Source organism: Glycine soja, chromosome 20, assembly GCF_004193775.1.
Source record: "Glycine soja cultivar W05 chromosome 20, ASM419377v2, whole genome shotgun sequence".
NCBI lineage: Eukaryota > Viridiplantae > Streptophyta > Magnoliopsida > Fabales > Fabaceae > Glycine > Glycine soja.
In genome coordinates this window covers 26,863,520-26,885,294 of record NC_041021.1, presented here as the reverse complement: position 1 = coordinate 26,885,294, position 21,775 = coordinate 26,863,520, and the positions used below count along the sequence as shown (strand labels likewise).

At 31.6% G+C, this 21,775-nt stretch overlaps 3 protein-coding genes across 5 annotated transcripts; 1 reads left to right on the top strand and 2 right to left on the bottom strand.

The window, feature by feature from the left end:
• Nucleotides 1–940: 940 nt before the first annotated feature.
• LOC114401942 lies at nucleotides 941–2,022 on the bottom strand. Its single transcript, XM_028364511.1, has 3 exons — nucleotides 1,949–2,022; nucleotides 1,448–1,847; nucleotides 941–1,345 (listed from the first exon to the last, which is right to left on the bottom strand). Exons 1-3 carry the CDS (start codon nucleotides 2,020–2,022, stop codon nucleotides 941–943), a joined length of 879 nt encoding a protein of 292 aa, XP_028220312.1.
• A 27-nt stretch (nucleotides 2,023–2,049) lies between these two features.
• Nucleotides 2,050–3,441, bottom strand: LOC114401941. Its single transcript, XM_028364510.1, has 2 exons — nucleotides 2,900–3,441; nucleotides 2,050–2,638 (listed from the first exon to the last, which is right to left on the bottom strand). Exons 1-2 carry the CDS (start codon nucleotides 3,439–3,441, stop codon nucleotides 2,050–2,052), a joined length of 1,131 nt encoding a protein of 376 aa, XP_028220311.1.
• Nucleotides 3,442–11,512: 8,071 nt separating this feature from the next.
• On the top strand, nucleotides 11,513–20,694 carry LOC114402679. 3 transcript variants are annotated; one of them, XM_028365328.1, is made up of 4 exons: nucleotides 11,519–11,775; nucleotides 14,296–14,362; nucleotides 19,151–19,670; nucleotides 20,233–20,694. In XM_028365328.1, the coding sequence occupies exons 3-4, from the start codon at nucleotides 19,158–19,160 to the stop codon at nucleotides 20,314–20,316; spliced, it is 597 nt and encodes a 198-aa protein (XP_028221129.1). In that variant the 5' UTR covers nucleotides 11,519–11,775; nucleotides 14,296–14,362; nucleotides 19,151–19,157; the 3' UTR covers nucleotides 20,317–20,694. The 3 variants fall into 3 exon arrangements, 2 of the variants coding, with proteins under 2 accessions (XP_028221129.1, XP_028221128.1); XM_028365327.1 differs by having other exon boundaries at nucleotides 19,045–19,670; XR_003664496.1 differs by lacking the exon at nucleotides 19,151–19,670 and having other exon boundaries at nucleotides 11,513–11,775.
• Nucleotides 20,695–21,775: the final 1,081 nt, after the last annotated feature.

Genomic DNA, 21,775 nt, shown 5'->3' with positions numbered 1-21,775 from the left:
TATATCTAGGTCAAGGGTAATATAAGTTTGTGAAGGATAAAAAAAAAATAGGTTAATGGAAGTGTCATGAAATATGATCTTTATGTGTTATAGCCCAGTAAGCACAAGAAGCAATACAACAAACATCACGAAGCACGAAGGGGACAAGCAAGAATATTTCCCAAAGGCCACCACGCAGAATCACCAAACAACAGCATCTCAAGGATTTTGTGTAAACTAATTCTATTAGGAATCGGTGAGGTGGCTGGATAGGATTGGATAAGGAAGAATATGGTTGTCTGTCATTTCTTAGTGTGTCTGCCAGTGCTAAATTCTGATTTTCAAATTTCAACATTTTAATTTCCTATATATAGGAAAATTGAATGTAAGAAAGACATACAGAAAATAATACAATTTTCCTTTCTTACCTTTCTTTCTGGAGGTCCCTAGTCCTCGAAACTAGGCTAATTCTCTTCTCTGATTATTAGAAAATATAAAAATTCCTAGAATATTTGAAAAATTTGAAGTATCTATTGAGAATAGTTTAATTTGTGTCCAAAATTCTTATTGCATTTCTCTTGATTTTCCCATGGGTGCTATTCACACACATGCTAGATCATTGCATCCATCACTTTATCACTTTAGTTTTTATCAAAAGGCAATTAAGAATGAGACTCAGAGTTCACGATCTATGAAAACAACCAAGACAAGCAAGGTTATCAATATCGAGAGTCTACGCAGACTCGTGAGAGCTCTACGAGTCGACTCGTAAACTCGACTCGTAGACTCGTAAGAGTCTACTTCTTACAAAAAATGGATAAGTAAATATATTCAAAAAGCACCAATTTGCAAACAAATGACAATAAGCTCATAGTTCATAGTTCATACTTCATATTACTCTATTACAAAACAAGTGTTCAAAATTAAAGCATTTAAATAATTAAAAAAAGCACAAATGTCTTCAAAGAAGCATGTCCAATCCTCTAATAGGATCATCTCCATGAATATCATCACTTTCATCACCATCTCCATCATCATCAAGGTCTTCCTCAGACTGTTTATCATCATCATTAGGTTCCAAGAAAATTAAATTATCTAGATCAAAAGCATCTACAACTGAATCATTTGAACTTCCTCCAACATCTCCCACTAATTTAACATTGTCACCATGACCTTCAGCTTGAGGTTGCTCATCCTCATCATTATATCCCTCTTCAGTTATCCATTCATTGTCAGATTCAATCTCATCAAATGGAAGAGCAATACTTTTTCTATTTTGTTTACTTTTTAATTTCAAGTTATACATGACATAAACAAAGTCATTCATTTTCTTTTGTTGTAATCGATTTCTTCTCTTTGTATGAACCTATAATTAAAAATCAAATTTTAATTACTATCTAAACGAGTAAACCAAATAAGTAAAATTATCAAACAAATAAAATAAAGTCATAAGGTTCAATTGAAATACCATTTCAAATGAGCTCCAATTACGCTCACACCCAAAAGAGCTGCAAGTCAAGCTCAAAACACGAATAGCAAATCTCCTCAACCCTGGAGTTCCATCACCAAACATCTCCCACCATTCTCCAGGTTGCATGATTTTTCTACTGTCCTTTGCCTCTTCCATAGAGAAAAGCCCTCTAGCAAAATGAAACTCAACAAGTTGCAAACTAATTTTTTTACTTTCTGCAACATCCTTGACCAATCTTCTCATACACATGTGCAACCCTTCTTTCACCTGAGGGTCATCATGTCTGAAAGTAGGTTCATAGTGCAGGTGAGGATTAAGATAATATGCAGCTGCATGGAAAGGCCTGTGAAGCTGATGATCCCACCTCTCATCAATAATTTTCCAAACAGGCTCATAGCTACATAGTAAATAGATATCAAATATGCTATATTAGAAATAGTTAAAACTTAAAATAATACACAAGTAAATTTTAAATCTAAGAAAGTTTAGAAATTATACCTTTTCTTGGTGTTATTAAAGTTGCATTTTTTCTTCTCTTTTGCATTTTCCATCTCCTCATATATGAAACCCATGGCGGGTTTTACATCTGAATCCACCAATCAAAGGGCCACCATAAGAGGGGCAGCAACTTTGAGGCACATGGTTATGTTCTTCCAAAATCGACTATCCAAAGCCATATTCTGTACTTTTCTTCCCTCTTGTGAAGTTTCAAACTTGCTTGTTTTCCACTCTTCAGAGCTAAACATGCTCATTAATGATGCTTTCAATTCATGAAGGCAAGCTAAAGTTAAATAAGTTGTGGCAAATCTAGTCATACCAGGCCTAATCAAGTCTCTTCCATTTGTGAACTTCTTCATGATGCTAATCAACATTGTTCTACCATAAATGTAGGTGGTGATCCTTCTTCCCTTCGTTATAGTAGTCTGATGAACCTTCAAATGTTTCTCAAAATCTTCAAATATTAAATCAATGCAATGAGCAGCACATGGGGTCCAATACAAATTCTCTCGTTTATGCATCAACAATTCTCCAGCTGCTTTGTAATTTGCAGCATTATCAGTTATCACTTGCACTACATTCTCCTCTCCAACAAAATCCACTACATCATCCAACATCTTCAACACTTTGTCAGCTGTTTTTGAGATGTCTGAGGTATCCAATGAATAAAGAAATACAGTCCCTTTTGGACTGTTCACCAAAAAATTACAAATTGAACGTCATTTTTTATCGGTCCACCCATCAGACATAATTGAGCATCCAGTTTTCTTCCACTCATTCCTAAATTCTTGAAGCATTACATCAGTTTTGGCCACTGCTCTTTTCAAAAGCTTTTCTCTGATATCATGATATGATGGAGGTTTATAGCCAACCCCATATCTCCCAACCATGTCACAAAATTTTGCAAAAGCTGGATTTTTAATAACATTGAATGGAATGGCACTTGTGTACCAAAATTCAGCACATTGATCATCAACTTTATCTTTGTCACCTTTTTTATATAACTGATCTAAAGTTGCTTGAACTCCCTCACCACCACTAGCCTGAACAAATTTTACTTTTCCTCTTCCTTTGAAAGCAAGCATCCCTTTCCGTTGTATTCCACTTTGACTACTATTTGACTCCACTTCCACTCCCTCAGTACCTTCTTCATGAATATTGTTCAACTTTCTTCTCTTCTCTGATGCATTTGCAACCTCTGCAACAACGTTCATCATAAGCATCTTAACTTCTTCAGGCACTGAAGCACAAGGTTCAAAATCCCATCTAGTCCCAGCAAGATGATGCTTAAATCTGAAAATTCCCCTATTGTTGATCTTTGAGCAGTAGTTGCACTTAACTTTTTTACCATTCCCTAAAACATCTGTCCCATGCTTCCACCCAATATCAGTCCTATTTCCTGGAGCATTTTTGCTTCTGCTTGCTGCACCTGTGGATGTGCCTGTATTGACATTTGATGAATCTGATCCATTCCCACTCCCAGTCCCAGACATACTAAAATGGAACAAAATTAGCAGCAAGTAGCAACAACAATTAGCAAGTAGCAGCAGCAAGTAACAACAGAATTAGCAGCAAGTAGCAAGTAAGTAACAGCCAATTAGCAATTACTGCTCAAAGGAATAGAATCACCCACAGAATCCAAACATAATATGAGTACTCATTGCCTGCTTGCTTAGGTTAATTTTATAATTGTTTCCTTATTTAAGTTGCTATATATCAAACGTGGGAAGGGAAACAATAAACTATTCAAGTAAAGATTTATGAAAAAATCTAATTAATTAATTTTTTTACAGCAGCTTAGATATAAATTTGTTGCAGACTTGCAGTAATATATGCAAATAAGCTCAAAATATATGAAGCAGGAGATCCAAATTTGGATTCAGCAGCTTATTGAGGTCTTGGTTTAGCTTGTGGCCGACCTCGATCCTCTTTCCTAACAGAAGCAAATACAGAAATACTAATTTGGATTCATTCAAATTCAAGTGATTTAATTCAGAAATTCTATGAAATTTCAGAAATTCAAGTGATTCATTCGATACCAGCCTCAGCCTATGCCTAACACCATGAAATTTCAGAAATTCTTACGTGGGTTGTGCTCGTCGTGGACCTCGTGCTCGTGGGAGTTTGGACTAGCAGCTTCCAAATGAACAAGGTTGTCTCTTGTCTGGTTGTCTGCTACCATCGTGGACCACCGCACGCCACCGCGTCGCACGTCGTCTGCTATCACGTGTTGCGCCTTCCAACAGAACAAGGTTGCCCTCCAACTCTCCTATGGGATGACTCGTGACTGTGTGACAGTGTGAGGTTTTGAGGGAGAAAGAAAAAATACATGAGCAAGCACGAAGGGAAGAAAATCCCTAAACCAGTCACAGCAAAAACGACGCCGTTTCGTGGGATTTTTTTTTCAACTAAATTCGCGCAACTCAGACCAGACTCGCGAGTTTGCACGAGTCCACCGAGTCTGCTCCGAGTTTGCTCAAAAATGAGTTTACTATCGAGTTGACTCATGGGACTGAAGTAAACTCGTAAACTCTTAAGAGTATACGAGTTGACTCTAGAGTTTGACAACCATGAAGACAAGGCACCTTGGGGGGGGGACCAGTACCATTTTTACATTTATAAAAGAACACCTATAACATTCATATCATATTAATCATCATATAAAAAAGAAAAAAACAAAAGAGAGCGGAGAATGCACATTACACTTGCACAATTACACTTACACAGACATTCATTGTTGCAAAACATTGGACAATGGCAAGTAGCATGCCACTTTGGTGACCTAACAACAAAACTAAGCAAATGCCACTATGTGATTTGATTCCATTATTTAAATCATATCAAATGTATCAAGCAAGTTCTGATGACACTCCAATAATAATAATATCTTAATAAATATTGCCTCACCCTAGTAGTAATAGGTACCAACCACAAATATTTACCTTACCCTCATTCATGAATGATTCCACCATGACCAAACTCCTAACAGAACAACACACGAGCATGAAATCTTAATTTTTTTTCTTCATATTCTTCACCACAAAAACATGTTGTTTGCAGTGGCCACAATTGGTTGGTTAAGATATGCCATGTGCATGGGATTCATTATGAAATTATTATTATTGTTTTATTATTATTGTAATAATAATTGTTATGATCAAAAGTGGTGGTCGTGATGATGAGATTGATGATATCATTGAGTGATTGAAGGCTTTGTGTGAGTTCAGAACAAACATTCTTCTTGCTAAACAAATACAAGGATCTCATTTTTTTACATAACAAATTCAGAAAAAAAAAACAATATCTCTTCACCTTTACGTGCAAATGAATCATCCAACCAATCACACGGACTGAGTAACCACCATAGTGCACGAGCTCTCATGTTCGACTTTGACCAACAAATCACACACTATTGACTAAACAACATAAAATCATCTGAGCAACGTTTTCATAGCAACAATGTCAACATAGAATGAATCAAAGAAGGAAGGGAAATAAAATTAAACCTCAAATGCCGAATGAGAGCGAGGGCTGGGCTACAACGAGAGCAGCATGGGCTAAGAGCAGCGAGAGACAAGGTTGGGCTACACTGGCGTGGGCTGAGAGTGTCATGGGCTAACATGTTGGCGGCGGAGGCGCAACGGAGGCACAGATATCATGACCCACCCTTGGGCCATGACCGACGCACAAACTATGACTTCCTTAGTCTGGCTAGCCTACCCTATACAAAATAACCTGTAAAAGAACACATAATATATCTAGACAAATCTATATAAATATATCTTATTCCATCCATTTAATATCAAGGTCTTGGGTCGCAACACAGACCCTTAACATATTGTCCAAAATATCCACAAATAACAGTATTGATTATAAGTACTATCAAGTGTCTCAAAATATCATAAGTACATCCTCATCATATCTATAAGAGAGAATCATTATAAGGGAATTCTCTTTAACTCTATTACTACCCTGGTCCCTATAGATGCATTATACTGGAGTTACAAACAAAATATCCATCAGACGCAATGGAGACCTACCAAAAGATAATTAAATTCCTGGGTACATCAGCAAATCCCAAGAAGTCAGTTACTCCACTATTGTGTATCTAAGAAAATGAAATAAAATAGGGGGTAAGTCACAAGAACTTAGTGAGAGCATAATATAAAAAGCGGACAGGGATGAGAGTACAATTTAGCATGAGTCTTTACATCCCAAGAAATTTTATAATGACATTAAATAAATAAATAAAAAAAAATACACTTGCTTTAGAAATCAATGTACTCAAAGAATATAATCTCAGAACTACTCATAAAATGGTATCCCAGAATAAATACTTTATAATCAAACATTCATTCCACTATGTGCACATAGACCACATTATCTCTTCGTTGTGGTGAACGGTAATTATGTAACTACGGCATTTAGCTCGTAGGCTGCATTATCTCTTTGTTGCAATGAACAGAACATATAAATATACTATGAGTAATTGACTCATAGGCTACATTATCTCTTCGTTGTAGTAAACGACAATTATAATTATATTATGAGAAATCAACTCATAGGCTACATTATCTCTTCGTTGTAGCAAATGGAAATTATAATTATACTGTGAGAAATCAACTCATAGGCTACATTATCTCTTCGTTATAGCAAACAGAATTATAATTATACTATGAGAAATCAAATCATAGGCTACATTATCTCTTCGTTGTAGCAAACGGCAATATAATTATACTATGAGAAATCAACTCATAGGCTACATTATCTCTTCGTTGTAGCAAACGACAATTATAATTATACTATGAGAAATCAACTCATAGGCTACATTATCTCTTCGTTGTAGCAAACGGTAATATAATTATACTATGAGAAATCAACTCATAGGCTACATTATCTCTTCGTTGTAACAAACGACAATCATTCATGAACTCAGAATAAATAAAATTAAGCAAATAGTTCAACATTCATCCTTATATATGTTATCAAAATCTCAACTAAATTTCAAAGCTCACTAAAGATATATGTATATTCTGAAGTTTACTTGCTTCTCCAAAAAGAACTTTAAAACGTCGCTAAGTATATTAGCTACTCACCTAAATAACACAATCAATGGCTTCCACCGTTATTGGGAAGATTAACCACCGTATTTTTCACAAAATCTACGCATTTAAAATGAGAGAACAAGAGATTTGACAAAATCCCCAATTTAGCAAACCTAGGATTTTGAGGAAACCACAATAAATCCGTAATACTTAGTTTCTAACCCTTTTCATACAACCCATAACTATTCAGTGTTATAAAATACTCATCTAACATAATGGGTTATAAATTTTTACCTTAAAGAAGTCGAATAGAAAAATCTAAGAAAATGAGTAGTGTTCCCCCTTTTCTCCCGTCACCTTCTTGTGCTTGGAAAGACCCAAGGATGCAAAAAGCTTGAAAATTTCGAAACAGTGAAAGGAGATGAGTGAAAGATTGAGATATGAAATTTTTGGGGAAGAAGAGATAGGAATTAAGAGGGGGGTGGGCTGCTGCAAAAAGAGAAAAAAGGAAGTTTGGGAAATGGGGTAGGGGGGGGAGGTCTTGGGAGTTTAGAATGCTGGAGGGGGGTGGGCTGCTGCAAAAAGAGAAAAAAGGAAGTTTGGGAAATGGGGTAGGGGGGGGGGAGGTCTCGGGAGTTTAGAATGCTGGAGGGGCGGTGGGTTTTTATTATTTTATTATTTCTTTCCTATATATGTGAAACAGTGCATTTTAGTAGAGGCAAGACTGAGGCACGGGGTTGCAGAGGCACAACGGAATGTCGCAAAGGGAGTGACAAAGGGTTAGGGTTGGGGGTCTTTTATTTGAGGATAATTTAAAATTTCAACGGATCTAATTCCTTCGGTAAAATCTGTCGGAAATGAATGTTTTCTGACAGAAAATATGCCTGTGGGTAAATTTCGTCAGAAATTCAAAACTTTCTAACGGAATTTAATCCTTCGAAAAAGTCCATCGGAAATTCCAATATTTTCGACAGAATAAATCCCGTGGGAAATATTCCATCGAAAATCTTTTTTTAGTGACCCCAACATAGACATATGGCATCTCCAATTACTCCTTTTTCTGACAACAAAGATTTCACGGGTAATGCCTCCCTATAAGCATTCCACGCGAGGCCTTTGAATGTTCGAGTTGTCTCTGCTTGCATTATACCCTCCCACACCTTTGAAGAAGATGCCATAACCATAACTGTGTGAAACAAGAACAAACAATGCATGCACTCAAGAATATTCATAAACTGCATCAAGAAAATTAAAGAAAAAGAAGACATTGAGAAAGAAAATAATCATGATCACTGCCCCCCGAAAAAAAAGAGAAGAAAATAAGTAAATATTATTAGTGTAATTATTATATACTATTAATACCCTCACACACCTTCGAACTATGAAAGTGAAACAAGAACAATACAAGAATCATAAACTGCGCACACACATGAAGAAAAAACAAGACTTTGAAAAAGAATTAATCACCCCCAAGATAAAATAAGAAATTAAGTAAAGAAATATTAGTAGTCTATAGATAATAATTATCAACGTAATTAATTGTTAGTAAGAAGAAACTTGTAATCTAACCTCTGAATGTGATCGATGAAGATGATGATGGACAAAAAGAAACCACTCTAGAAAAATGTCAAGAGAAAAAAAATAAAATAAAATCATTTTGAGGAATACAACATACCCCGTATACACTACTAGAAAAATGCAGTTTAGCGATCGAAATTAGAGACCACGAGTTGCTATTAGCGATTGGACACCAAAATTAACGACTGGACACATTTTGTTGCTGCGACCGAATATATAGTTGTGGCTAGTGACTGGATGTATTTTTCTAGAAAATTTAAGAGGCTAAATTTTTAATTTATTATAAATCATAATCAATATATAATATTCTTAAATACGTTTTATACTTGAAAAGTATTTAAAATAATATATTAGTAAGATTTCTAATTTGACAAATCAATATTTTCATTATTTTGTAAATCATAATAATTATATAATATTTTTAATTATACTTTGATGATTTTTAATAAAATTAGCAAACTAATATTTACATTATTTGATTAATATAAATAAATCATGGTTATCATTAGTCTTTTAATTTTTGTTTTACACAAAATAATTTTTTGTTATATATAATCAATTAAAAATTATAATAAATATATAACCTTTATATTATGAAAATATGTCATAACCAAATTTTGTAAAATTACCTATTTTAAAATACTAAGCATAAGTGTAGCACTAATGATTCATTAAGTAGAATTTTATGCATTAATGAAGACCCAATAAGATGCAATGGGTAACTTATGCATTCACTAAAAGCTCAAATTGACTTTAATTTAAGGCTTAATTAAAAAAAAAGAATAGGTTTCCCATATTTTGTCAATTTCACCAAATTGGTCTCCCTATTTTTTAACTGTTGACTAATCATTCACCTGTTCAATTTTAAACATAAAGCTAGAAAGTTGACCAATATTTTCTTAAAAAATAAGAACTTTAAAAAAGAGTTATTCTTTTTAATTTATTATTTTTTTATAGTCTTATATATTATCATTTAAAATATAATATAAAATAAAGCTTATATAAGTATACATATTCTAATTTATGTGAAGATAAAATTTAATCTTATATATTATATTTTAAAGATAATATATAAGATTATAAAAATATAATAAATTAAAAAAATAAACTTTGAATTTTAAACTATTTTCACATAAAACTTATATTAATATTATATTTTGCACCAAATATTCAAATTTTCACATGATTGTAATGATAAAGGAGTGTGTCATTCACTCCAAGGACCAAGGTTCTAGTCCTTTCAAGCATTATTGTTAAACTTCTTATTTTTTAAGAAAATATTGGTCAACTTTCTAGTGTAATCAACATTTAAAATTTAACCATGAACGGTTAGTCAACAGTTAAAATCAGCTGAGGATTAAGATAGTGAATTTTGAAATATATGGAGAATCAGATAGTGAATGAAAAAAATAGGGGGACTGATTTGGTGAAATAGGCAAAATAGAGGAACAAATTTTGCAATTAAGTCTTAATTTAACATATTTACTAACCAAGGCCCAATAATGCTTTATTAAGGTTCAATGTGGGCAATTGCTTCGTGCACCCAACAAATTTTTTAAAATTCTGAAAGTACCCTTGCGAAACATACGGATTACGAATCTGTAAGCTTACTCTAATTAATTATTAGATCAAAATTAATTGTTAGCAAATTATATATGTAAACAAATTAATTATTAGATAAAAATTAATTGTCAAAAAATATATTATGTAAATTTACATGTACATTAAATATATATTAGAAATTTTAGTGTTATATATAGTAACATTAATTATTTTATAACATAATTATCCTATTATCTCATTGGTTAGAGCGTCGTACTAATAACGTGAAAGTCATATGTTTGAAAAATGTTAGGTGCACGAAGCAATTGCCTTCAATGTGTAACTTATGTATTCACTATTTTCCAATATGACTTTAATGTAACATATGCACTAATGATTGATTGAAATTCAATAAGACTCAATCAAGGCCTAATATCACTTTAGTGTAATTGAAACCCAATAAGACCCACTATATGACTTTAGTGTAACATATTCATATGCACTAATGATGGCCCAATCAAGGCTCAATATCACTTTAGAGTAACATATGCACTAAATTGAAACCTAATTTAGGCCCAATATATGACTTTAGGGTAACATATGCACTAATGATTGATTGAAACCCAATAAGGCTCAATCAAGGCCTAATATATGACTTCCAAAAAAATACAATAACCAAAGCTTAACAATTAATTAAAAGTTACTAGTGCATGTTCGTGTTTGATGCACAACTTAACCACTTTTTTTTTTTTGAGAAACCACTCTCGCTTGATTATGTAAAAGAGTCAAGCTCAATTTTTTATTTTCATATATTACATTTTAAGATCAATTTTTTTAATTGTCTTGTATAAAAATAATTATTAAATATTATATTGATAAAGTTATAAAAAATTAAGAAAAATTAATAAATATAATTAAGTTAGGAAATTTTAATAAAAATAATTAAATTATAATTTTAGGTCAGGGAACCTTAAGTTTTGTTTGGCCCAACTTTTTTTGGACTTAAAAGCTACTTATAAGTTAAAATAAAAAATATAAGTAGAAGATGCTTATTAATTTTCATTTTTATACTTTAAAAACTCCTTTTAAATTAAAAGTTAGACAAAATAATTGAGCGTACAACATATAAATATTAAATTTTCTAAAAATGACACTTATTTTTTTGTTATTTTATCTTTAAAAATAAATAACTTTCTTTAAGAACAATTTTACTAAAGTTCAAGCAAGCTTAAAAGACTAAAAAAACACTCAGTAAAAATAAAAACAAACTTAATAAAAATAAAGAGTCTTAATATAAACAATTTTACTAAAATTAAAACAAGCTTGGACTTAAAAAAAAACTTAATAAAAATAAAAACACACAAACACAATAAAAATAGAAAACACACTCGGTAAAAACACACTAAAAATAGAAAACACACAACACACACAAACGCACATCACACAAACCCACAACACACAAACTTTCTTCCTTTGGAGTGTTAGCCGCCACCACACCACCGCCCAACTACAGATCCACTCTTGTTCTTGGTCGCGGTCGCAAATCCAGGCTCATGTGGCCAACCACGCCAAAGATCCGCACTACAGAACACCCCCCAATTGACTCGTGAAACCCTAACCTTCTCACACACACTTGCCACACCTTTGCTTGTTGCTTAATTGGTACTTTTTCTTTCTTTTACTGATTATGGAATTTAGTATTTGGTTTGTTTGATTTTGTATTTATTTAAGTTTTAATTAGCTTGCTATTTGGTTTTTCATTCTATAGTAATGAATGGTTATGTTGAATTAATGAAGTAAGTTTGCGGTAGTTTGAAACTCTGCATATCACCGAAACATGTTGGTATAGATCCTGATAGATTGTTATCTGCAAAATCCAATAAATGTCAAAAAGGTAGACCATGGAGCTCATCGGGAATTCTTCATGTGATTGTGTTACCTCTTAACAGTAACTCTGCAAGTAATGGAAGGTTTTTGGTTATATACCTTGGCCTAGACCCAAAATACCTATTGTTTCCTAACGACAGTTTTTCCTGCCAAGAGATTATTGTTGCTCAACTCTAAGTTAGAAAGATAAGGCAGAGATCATATTGAAGTTGGAATTCCACCTGACAAATTGTTGTTAGATAGATCAATGATGCTTAATCCTAGCATACCCATCCCATCGGGTATAGTTGTTGTCAAATAATTGTTAGATAGATAAAGATACCACAAATGTCAGATCCCAGTTAAGGATAGTGGAATGCTCCTATTCAGGTTGTTATTTGAGAGGCACGAGAATATCAAATTTGACATTTCTTTGCCAATATTGGCTGGCATTGTTCTGGACAACAAGTTTTTCCTTAGATCAAGAGCACTGATACCAGGCCAAAGTGGAATTGAGCCTATCAACTGATTGAAAGCAAGGTTAACCGTGATAATGGCATAAGGATCCAATAGAAATAAAAGTTCTACATATTGGGAAGGTGAACACTTATTTTGTTGTGAGAAAGATCTAGCTCCAAAATTTGGGAGGAGATTTTGTAAAACCAACGGGGTATCTCTCCAGAAATTCCAACGTTTTCTAGGATTACATCCTACAAGAATGTTAGGTTTCTGAGTCAGTTATGAAATGTAGGACCAACTCGACAACCATGAATTTCCACAAGATACAAATGCTTAAAATGAGTAAAACAGTCTTGGGTCACTTTGAAGGCAAATGAGTTTGTTTTAGATGATGCAGAGAAAATGTTTAGGTTTGAGAGATTATGGAAATGGATATTTTTCATTGTGCCTTCCCAGTTGTTGTCGAGTAGATATAGAGTTTCCAACGAGGTTAGTTGACCAATACTTTCTAGAATTTTCCCATTCATCATTTTGCCTTCCAAGCAAAATGCTCTTAGATTTGATAAATTTCCTATTGATGCTGGCATAGGACCTGAGAGTGAGTTGCTAGACAAACCAAGAACAAGAAGATCTTTGATTTGCCCTACAGAATGGGGCAATTTCCCAATTAGGTGATATGATGACAAATCTAGATACTGCAGACTTTGGTGTCAAGCAGACCTTTGATTTGATGTCAAACTGTCGCAAACTTACTAATATTGTCATTCTACTACATTACTTAAACATCTACATGCTGCTTCTACTAAGTGTAGTCTCTGTATTAGGAATTGGGATATGACATAATATGAGGCAATGTTTAATTAACCATGACTGTCGTGTACCAGTCTATCATTATCAGCTTGAACATTACTATTATGGTGATGCAATGAGATGCACCTTTTGGCTAATCTAGATTATATATATAAAAAATAAAAAAGAATGGAAGAATTAATAGATAGAAAGAAGCATCAAAATGAGATAATGTAAAAGCTTTATATATATACTTGTGTATAATAAACAACAAAAGACTTTCTTAATAAAGAGTATAAGAAACATTCTAACTCTTAGACATTAAACTTGTGAATGTATAAATCTAGGATGGCCCCTAACCGTACATTATTCCACTACTTGATCGTGTAAGCACTTATTAATAGGATTAAAACACCTATCTTAAAAGGGGGCTTGTATCAGATGACTAATCTCATAATTGGACCTGATAAAGAATATTATTGGAATCACTAATTTGTTGATTGAAGCAGCAATATCTGTTATGGCCTGGCTAAAGCAACCCCTCCTCTTCCCAAAAAAAAAAAAAAATAGGACACGACACAAGATGTACATCTTATATTCCTATGAGACAAAACTCTAGTCTCCTTAGAACTATACTAATAAAAGTCTAGTACTTGATGGTCATGAATGGCTCCAATTCAAAATCATGATTTCCTATATAGCAAAAGGATATATGTATTCTATCCACAAATTTTTTTATGTTTAATTTTATAATATTCATTTTTTTTCTTTTATTTTTTAGATACTTCTTTTTTTTATTTTTACTGTACTAGTTTTGTAAAAAAACATGTAAGTAGATATTATTAAGATATTTATTGAAGCGTACACATAAGAAAAGCTAGCTAGCACCCTCCTCCACTCATTGGTGAATGGTGGAACTAAGTGCCTTCCTCAAACCTAGTTTTTCTATTTGTGCATGTGTGAGAATCATTCATTAGACACAGTTTAGTCATAACTATGCATATAGTTATCGAGTTTCTACATTCAACTGATTTATCTTCACATTTCTTTCTACATGATGACATGAAGGAGTTTTAGTTGTCAATGGTTGGAAATGGCTTGAAGACTGCAATATTATTGTGAAGTTCTCCAGTAGGTATTTTGTTAAATCACTTTTCTCTTAATTAAGTTTAAGCATCTTCATGATTTAATTGTTTGTGATATATACTTGATTTGGTTAGTTTACTAGTTTATGTTGACCCCTCTTAAAGAGTGAAAGTTGCAGGCTCAAATGCTCTTCATAACTAAAACTATACATATTTACTTAATTACTCCTATAAACGAAAAAATAGTTGTGTTTGACCCTTGAAAACTTCTAAATACATGAATACATACTATACTAAAGGGGGACTTTAATTAACAAAGAGATGAGGTCAAGGTGATCCTCATATTATATGATCATATATCTCAGAAGTCAGAATGAGACAAACACGTTATTCAGTAAATATGTTGTTTGCATTTCCATTGAGCATTATGTGGTACAAAGGAACTGCATTGAACTGTGAGACTTGAGTACTGAGTAGTATGTGGTGACTTGAGTATTGAGTAGTATGTGGTGACTTGAGTACTGTCCACATGTGGATACTTCAGACATGATTCATTCAAATTTCTCGAATTCTCCTTTTTCACTATTTTTTTCTCTAAAATTTTATAACACCATCTTTGGCATAAACATTTAGCTTGACAAACATTATGAGGGATCCTCATCCTTATCCCTATCTGCTACAAATTTGAAAAAAATTTCAAACTTGGTGCACAAATTGATGGGCCAATACTGTGATTTATGACATTCATGTCAGATACATGTTCAACCAATTGAATTAGATTTGTTTGTTCTCCAACTATATATTTAAGGGTGTTACTTGGTGCACCCAGCATTTTTGCAGGGGCACCCAACACCCGTGGTGAAATGGCAAAAATGTCCTTCACCCTAATACTATAAATACTCCTAGTTATCCGTCTGTACAACGCGTTTCCTTCTCCTCTACCTACGATCGCTTCTTCATCTTCCTTTTCCTTTGATCCGCTTGTTCCTCTTTCGGTGTTCATGTCGCTGTTCTTCTTCTTCTTCTTCTCCAACAAAAAAAATGACATTTTTCTGAAAAACCCTCATAAAGATCATCAATCCGTATGGTTCATACAGATTGCCAATCCGTATGTTCATACGGATCGACAATCAGTATGAACCATACGGATTATTGATCCGTATGGGTTTTTTATTTGTTGAATAATTATTTTTTTCAATTTTTTTTCTTCTAAATTTGTTTTTTTGGTTGACATTTTCTATTTGTCAATTATTATTTATATTGTTTCGTAGTGTAATGTTGTTTTGTAATGTTAGTGAAATTTTATAATTTTTTCTGATTTATATGTTAAGTATTGATTTTATTTATGAAAAATATATTAGTTATTACTAATATTAGATTAAATTGCTAAAATTAAGATTAGATTGGTGAAACAATTAATTTTCAATATTGTTGTATTATATTTGTCTAACTTTTAAAAAAAATCGAAACAAATATTTAAAAGATATTGAATTTGTTACTTATGAAAAATATTGAAATCATAATTAAAAATAATTTAAATTTTTTAGTTACAATAAATATTTAAACAAAAATATTTAATAATTAAAATTTGTTATAAAAATATTGAAACATAATTTTTAATTGTACAATAAATCTGTTAGTTATAAAAATTATGAAACCAAAATTTAAAAGTTAAAATATGATAAGATTTTTAGTTTAAGATAATGATTGAAATCAAATTTAAAAATATATTTGATTTAGAAGTTATAAAAAATATTGAAACCAAAATTAAATTTTAAAATATGATAAGATTGTTAGTTTAAGATAATGATTGAAATCAAATTTAAAAATATATTAAATTTATTAGTTATAAGAAACATGGAAACCAAAATTTAAGATACGATAAGATTGTTAGTTTAAGGTAATGATTGAAATTAAATTTAAATATATATTTGATTTTGTAGTTATAAAAAATTTGAAACCAAAATTTAAGATAGGTTGTTAGTTTAAGGTAATGATTGAAATTAAATTTAAAAATATATTTGATTTTGCAGTTACAAAAAATATTGAAATCAAAATTTAATATTTAAAATAGGATAAGATTGTTAGTTTAAGATAATAATTGAAATCAAATTATAAAATATATTTAATTTTTTAGTTATAAAAAATATGGAAACTAAAATTTAAAATATAATACGATTGTTAGTTTAAGGTAATGTTTGAAATTAAATTTAATAATATATTTGATTTTGTAGTTATAAAAAATATTGAAACCAAAATTTAAAATATGATAAGATTGTTAGTTTAAGATAATGATTGAAATCAAATTTAAAAATATATTAAATTTGGTAGTTATAAAAATATTGAAATCAAAATTTAAGATTTAAAATTTATTTATTAATCCATATGTTTTAATTTTTTAGAAATTTTTTATTCATTTAATTTATTTACAAAATTTGATAATTAAAAAAGTTTTATATTTAATTGAATGATGTATTTAGATGTTTATTATAATGATTAAAAATTAAATAAATATGATATTTAATGGAATTTAGATGTTTTTTTGTAGCAATTGATAATTAAATAAATTTGATATATTTTTACATTTGTAAATACTTATTAAACCTATCATTTTTATTTATAATTTATCTATAAAAAGAAATTAATTATTATATAAAAATGATCATTGCAAAATTTATTATTTAAATTTACATATACATTAAATATAAATTAGAAATTTTAGTGTTATATATAACGACACTATTTGTTTGTAAGATAATGTGTCTATTAGCTTACTTGGTTTGAGTGTTTTATTAATAATGCAGGTCACACAAGTTTGATCTCTTCTTGGACCATTAATTTTAAATTAAATTATAAATTATATTTTTGAAAAAAAAATTAAAAAAATCCTATGGGCCATGTTCGGATTGGCAATCCATAGTCCCAATATGGATTGACAATCCGTATGTACATACCATTTTTTTTGCTTACCTCTCCTTCTCCGACGATGAAAACTGATCAAAAATCACTATATACTCCTAACAAACCGCCCTTAACAAAAGCAAGTTACACTAAGTGATGAAAATTTTGCGAAAAAAAAAATGATGCTACAAAAATGAAAAAATCCTGCTTCTATTTGTAACCCTAAATACCATAAGGGTATTTTTGGCATTTTGGAAAAATGTTGGGTGCTCCAACAAAAATGCTGGGTGCCCAAAGCAATTCCCTCCAATATATGTTCTATGTTAAGCTAATGAGCCTTTTAGTGAAAAGAGTATTTTTTTTTCCCCTCTCTTGGAGCCTTATGTAAGGAATTGAAGTCTATTGCTCATGAAATCCACTTTGTTTTGTGTCTTTTTGGCAAATTAAATATTGATATTCCTTGATTGTCTTTTTCTTTTAAAAGTAATCATACAAAAGCAACATGCACGAAAAAAAAAACTATGCGATAAATGTTAGAATTACATTATCTAATCATCTTGATCCCCTTCGATAAAAAAAATTTATCTAACACGTATTTAAGAATTAAAAAACAAGTATATGAGAGGCTTGAAAATAAATTAATTTTAACATACATAATTATATTTGTTAATAAATTATAAGACTGCATTTTTTATGGGATATATTAATTAACATGCGGCACCAAATTCTATAAAATTGCACAGTTTAAAAAGCATTACAAATAGTAGAATTTATTATTTTAATCATTATATTTAAATTAAATTCTCATAAAATAAATCAAAAAGACAAAATTTCATAAGATTTAAAAATTTAATATACATGATCAATAAAAAACTTCATTAATATTTTGAATTTTATAAGTAAATTCTGTATGATCTCATTTACGACATAGTTAAGAAATGTCATTAATATTTTAGATTTTATAAAAAAATTATGTAACTTTTAAATATGTCTTTTATTTCTCTAATTAAGTAAATTTTTCTCTCATTTATTCAGTAATTACTAATTTGGTAAAAAAAAAATTAAACCCTTGTACTCCATAAAAATTTGTCTGGAGAGACTATATCATAACTCATAAGATATATATAATTATTAACCCATTAGTCAAAGTTGGTCTAATGATAAAAATTTGAATAGTTTACATCAAATCTTAAGTTTTAATTTTATTATTGTCGAAAAAAGTTATTATTATTATTATTATTATTTTGGGACCGTGGAGATTTGTGACGTTTATTTTTGTGAATGGATTTCCTTTACAAAGTGATGGACTTCCAAAAATACTTGATCCTATGCATTTCTTGGTTTTGCGTAGCTTCTTTTTGGATTGATTTGCTTCCTCTGCATATCTTTCTTAATGGACCATAAAAAAAAAATTGGGATGCACACTATCCTCCTTTTTATCACATTAGTATTATTTTTATCCAACCTGCATGCATACACCGCTAGCAAATATACAAAACTAGGGTAAGTTTTTTAAAAAAAAACTTACTTCAATGTGCTGGATTATTTTTTTTTTTCAATTTGTTGGACTGTAATACTTTATTATTAGAAAATTTGAATAATTTTTTCTTGGATATCAAAATGATAATTTCTTAGATCTTCTTGATGTAAGGTTTTGATGTGCCTCACACTTATATAAATGGTGGCTTCATTGATGTAATAGTATGTCTCTTGTGTGTTTGTATGAACACACTCCATTAAATACTACCAAATCATTTCATTTCATGATTATATTTTCTTACTTCTTGACATTTCTTAATGGAGATTTGTTGTTGGTAGTTTGTATCAATAGAGATTCCTGAGAACCGAAGGTGGATGTATTAGAGGTTGGATGCTAATAAATGTTGGACAAATAAGTTTAGAGAAGGAGTGTTTGAATTTGTATAGTTTGTTACTAGTCAGGACATGCTTCAAATGCAAGGAGAACAAACAAGGTGTCCCTGCAAGAAATGCAAATATAATGTTTTCAAGTTTGTTGATGATGTGATGAGGGATCTTTATGAGGAAGGGTTCATGCCAAATGATTATTGGTGGACAAACCACGGTGAAGAGTTACCACAATTTCCTCTAATAGTGCTACAAGGTTCATACTACGAAAGTGGTGGGCAAAGGGAAGAATTGAATCCTTATGAGCAAATGATCATGGATCATGCTGGACCATCAATTGGCCAAGACAAAGAACAAGAGGGCATAATTGAGATAGAATGCATGGAGGAAAATCCTAATCCTGAAGCTCTAAAGTTCTTTGATATGCTTGCATTTGCGCAAGCACCATTGTGGGAAGGATGCAAGCATCAATCAAAATTGTCAGTTTCTTTGGTCTGTCTTAGCTTGAAATCTGATTATAATATGTCAGAAGGGTGTTTTAATCGTATGGTTCAACTTATGGGTGACACCATTCCAAAAAACAATACTATGGTTAGTAATTTTTATCAAGCTAAGAGGTCAGTGCAAAAATTAGGTCTCAGTTGTTTGAAAATTGATTGTTGCCTAAATGGATGCATGTTGTATTACAAAGAAAACCTAGATAAGAGTATACATAATTGCTTTATTTTTTTTGTAAAAGTGATTGGTACTTGACAGTTAATAGGAGAGGGATTGAAAAGATGTTTCCTGTTAAAAAAATGTGGTACTTTCCACTCATTCCAAGACTAAAAAGATTGTACTCTTCAATGGCCACTGCATCTCACATGAGATGGCATAGTGAGAATCAGAAGGACCTGAATGTCATGTGTCATTTGGATATTAGATGATGTTTTCTGCCATGGACTTAACTTATACTATGTAAATTATAGGTAGATTACAGGTAGATTACTTAGGATTTGTGTAGAAATATTTTCCTTATAAAGTGGCTTGTCTCATTCGGGTTTTCATTATACTATAGGCAGTGGCTTTCTATTGTCTTTGCTAGTCCTCTGACTACTCAGATTTATATTTGGATATAATGGCTTGTCTCATTCGGGTTTTCATTATATTGCAGGCAATGGCAGGTGGTCTGTTGTTGAAGCTTCCATTCAACACCATATTTCAGTATCTCCAGGTTGTCTGTAGTCGATGTTTGTAATTGTATGTATTCATTTGATGCAACAAATACTGAAATATGTTATTTTGCACAAGGCCTCGGTCTGTATGTCTGCATGTTTAGTGGTAATTGACCATGAAGGTGGATAAAATTATTGTAACTCCTGATTTTCATGTATTTGTTCATTGCAAGATATTGAGCCACTTCTTGTTTTATTGCAATTTTTAGGTGTTTAATTAGTAGATTTGTCAGTGTTGATTAGTCATGGTTAATTGCCTTTTGTTTTCTGCAGATGTTACAAACAATTGCAATGTGAATAAGGTGTATTGGTCCACGTGCAATGTTCTATGTTGTTGTTGTAGTGTTTGACTATTATGTTCCTTGGAAGGAAATGGTATAAATACAAAATATGCTTCCTTAGTTCTTCATTTCATGAAAGTTTTAATGTCGTATTGACTTTAAAATTGGTTTAGAGGGCGAGCCCTGGTGCAGCGGTAAAGTTGTGCCTTGGTGACTTGTTGGTCATGGGTTCGAATCCGGAAACAGCCTCTTTGCCTATGCAAGGGTAAAGCTGCGTACAACATCCCTCCCCCATACCTTCGCATAGCGAAGAGCCTCTGGGTAATGGGGTATGAAGTTTTTAGAGGGCGAGCCCTGGTGCAGCGGTAAAGTTGTGCCTTGGTGACTTATTGGTCATGTGTTCGAATCCGGAAACAGCCTCTTTGCATATGCAAGGGTAAGGCTGCGTACAACATCCCTCTCCCATACCTTCGCATATCGAAGAGCCTCTGGGCAATGGGGTACGAAGTTTTTTATTGACTTTAAAATTGGTTTACTTGGTTGTGCAATTGGCTAAGGGGAAAGGGTTTATCAATAATTTTCAATTGCCGCATGCTTGCATCAAATATATTTTGAGAATTTGCTTGTAGCTTCATGTGTAAACAACTAAACATAAGTAAAGATTTCATTTCTGGTTGTGCCAAAAATGTTGTCAGTGCTTAGGAAACTAGAAAAACTTTGCTCTTGACTTGAAAGTTGTAATTTCCATTTTTTATTCTTTGGGTAGTGGTTAACAAATCAGGTAAAAAATGTATATGGACCTATACCATTTTGACAAATACTAAATTGTATTCATGAGGAGCATGGCAACAATGTCTTCATATAGGAAAGTTTAGAGTTTTGCTAAAAAAATATGGGTTAAAATGACTTTAGTCTAATTGTGCACAGGATAATACCTTGCATATCAGCAAGTGTGTCCTTTAGGAACGGAGGGAGTACTAATTTTCTATGTTTTTTCACTACAAAATTTATAGAAATAAATATAAGTTGTTGGAGATCTAAGATATCATCCTTGGTGAGAGTATCTGCATACTTATTGATAGTGATTAGCTATTCAAGTTAGTGAGAGGTTATTTTGTTGCTTTTCGCCAATAGGCGTCCACATATTAAGTTATTTGATGTAATGACAAATAGTAACTAGGTTGACTGATATGGTATAGTT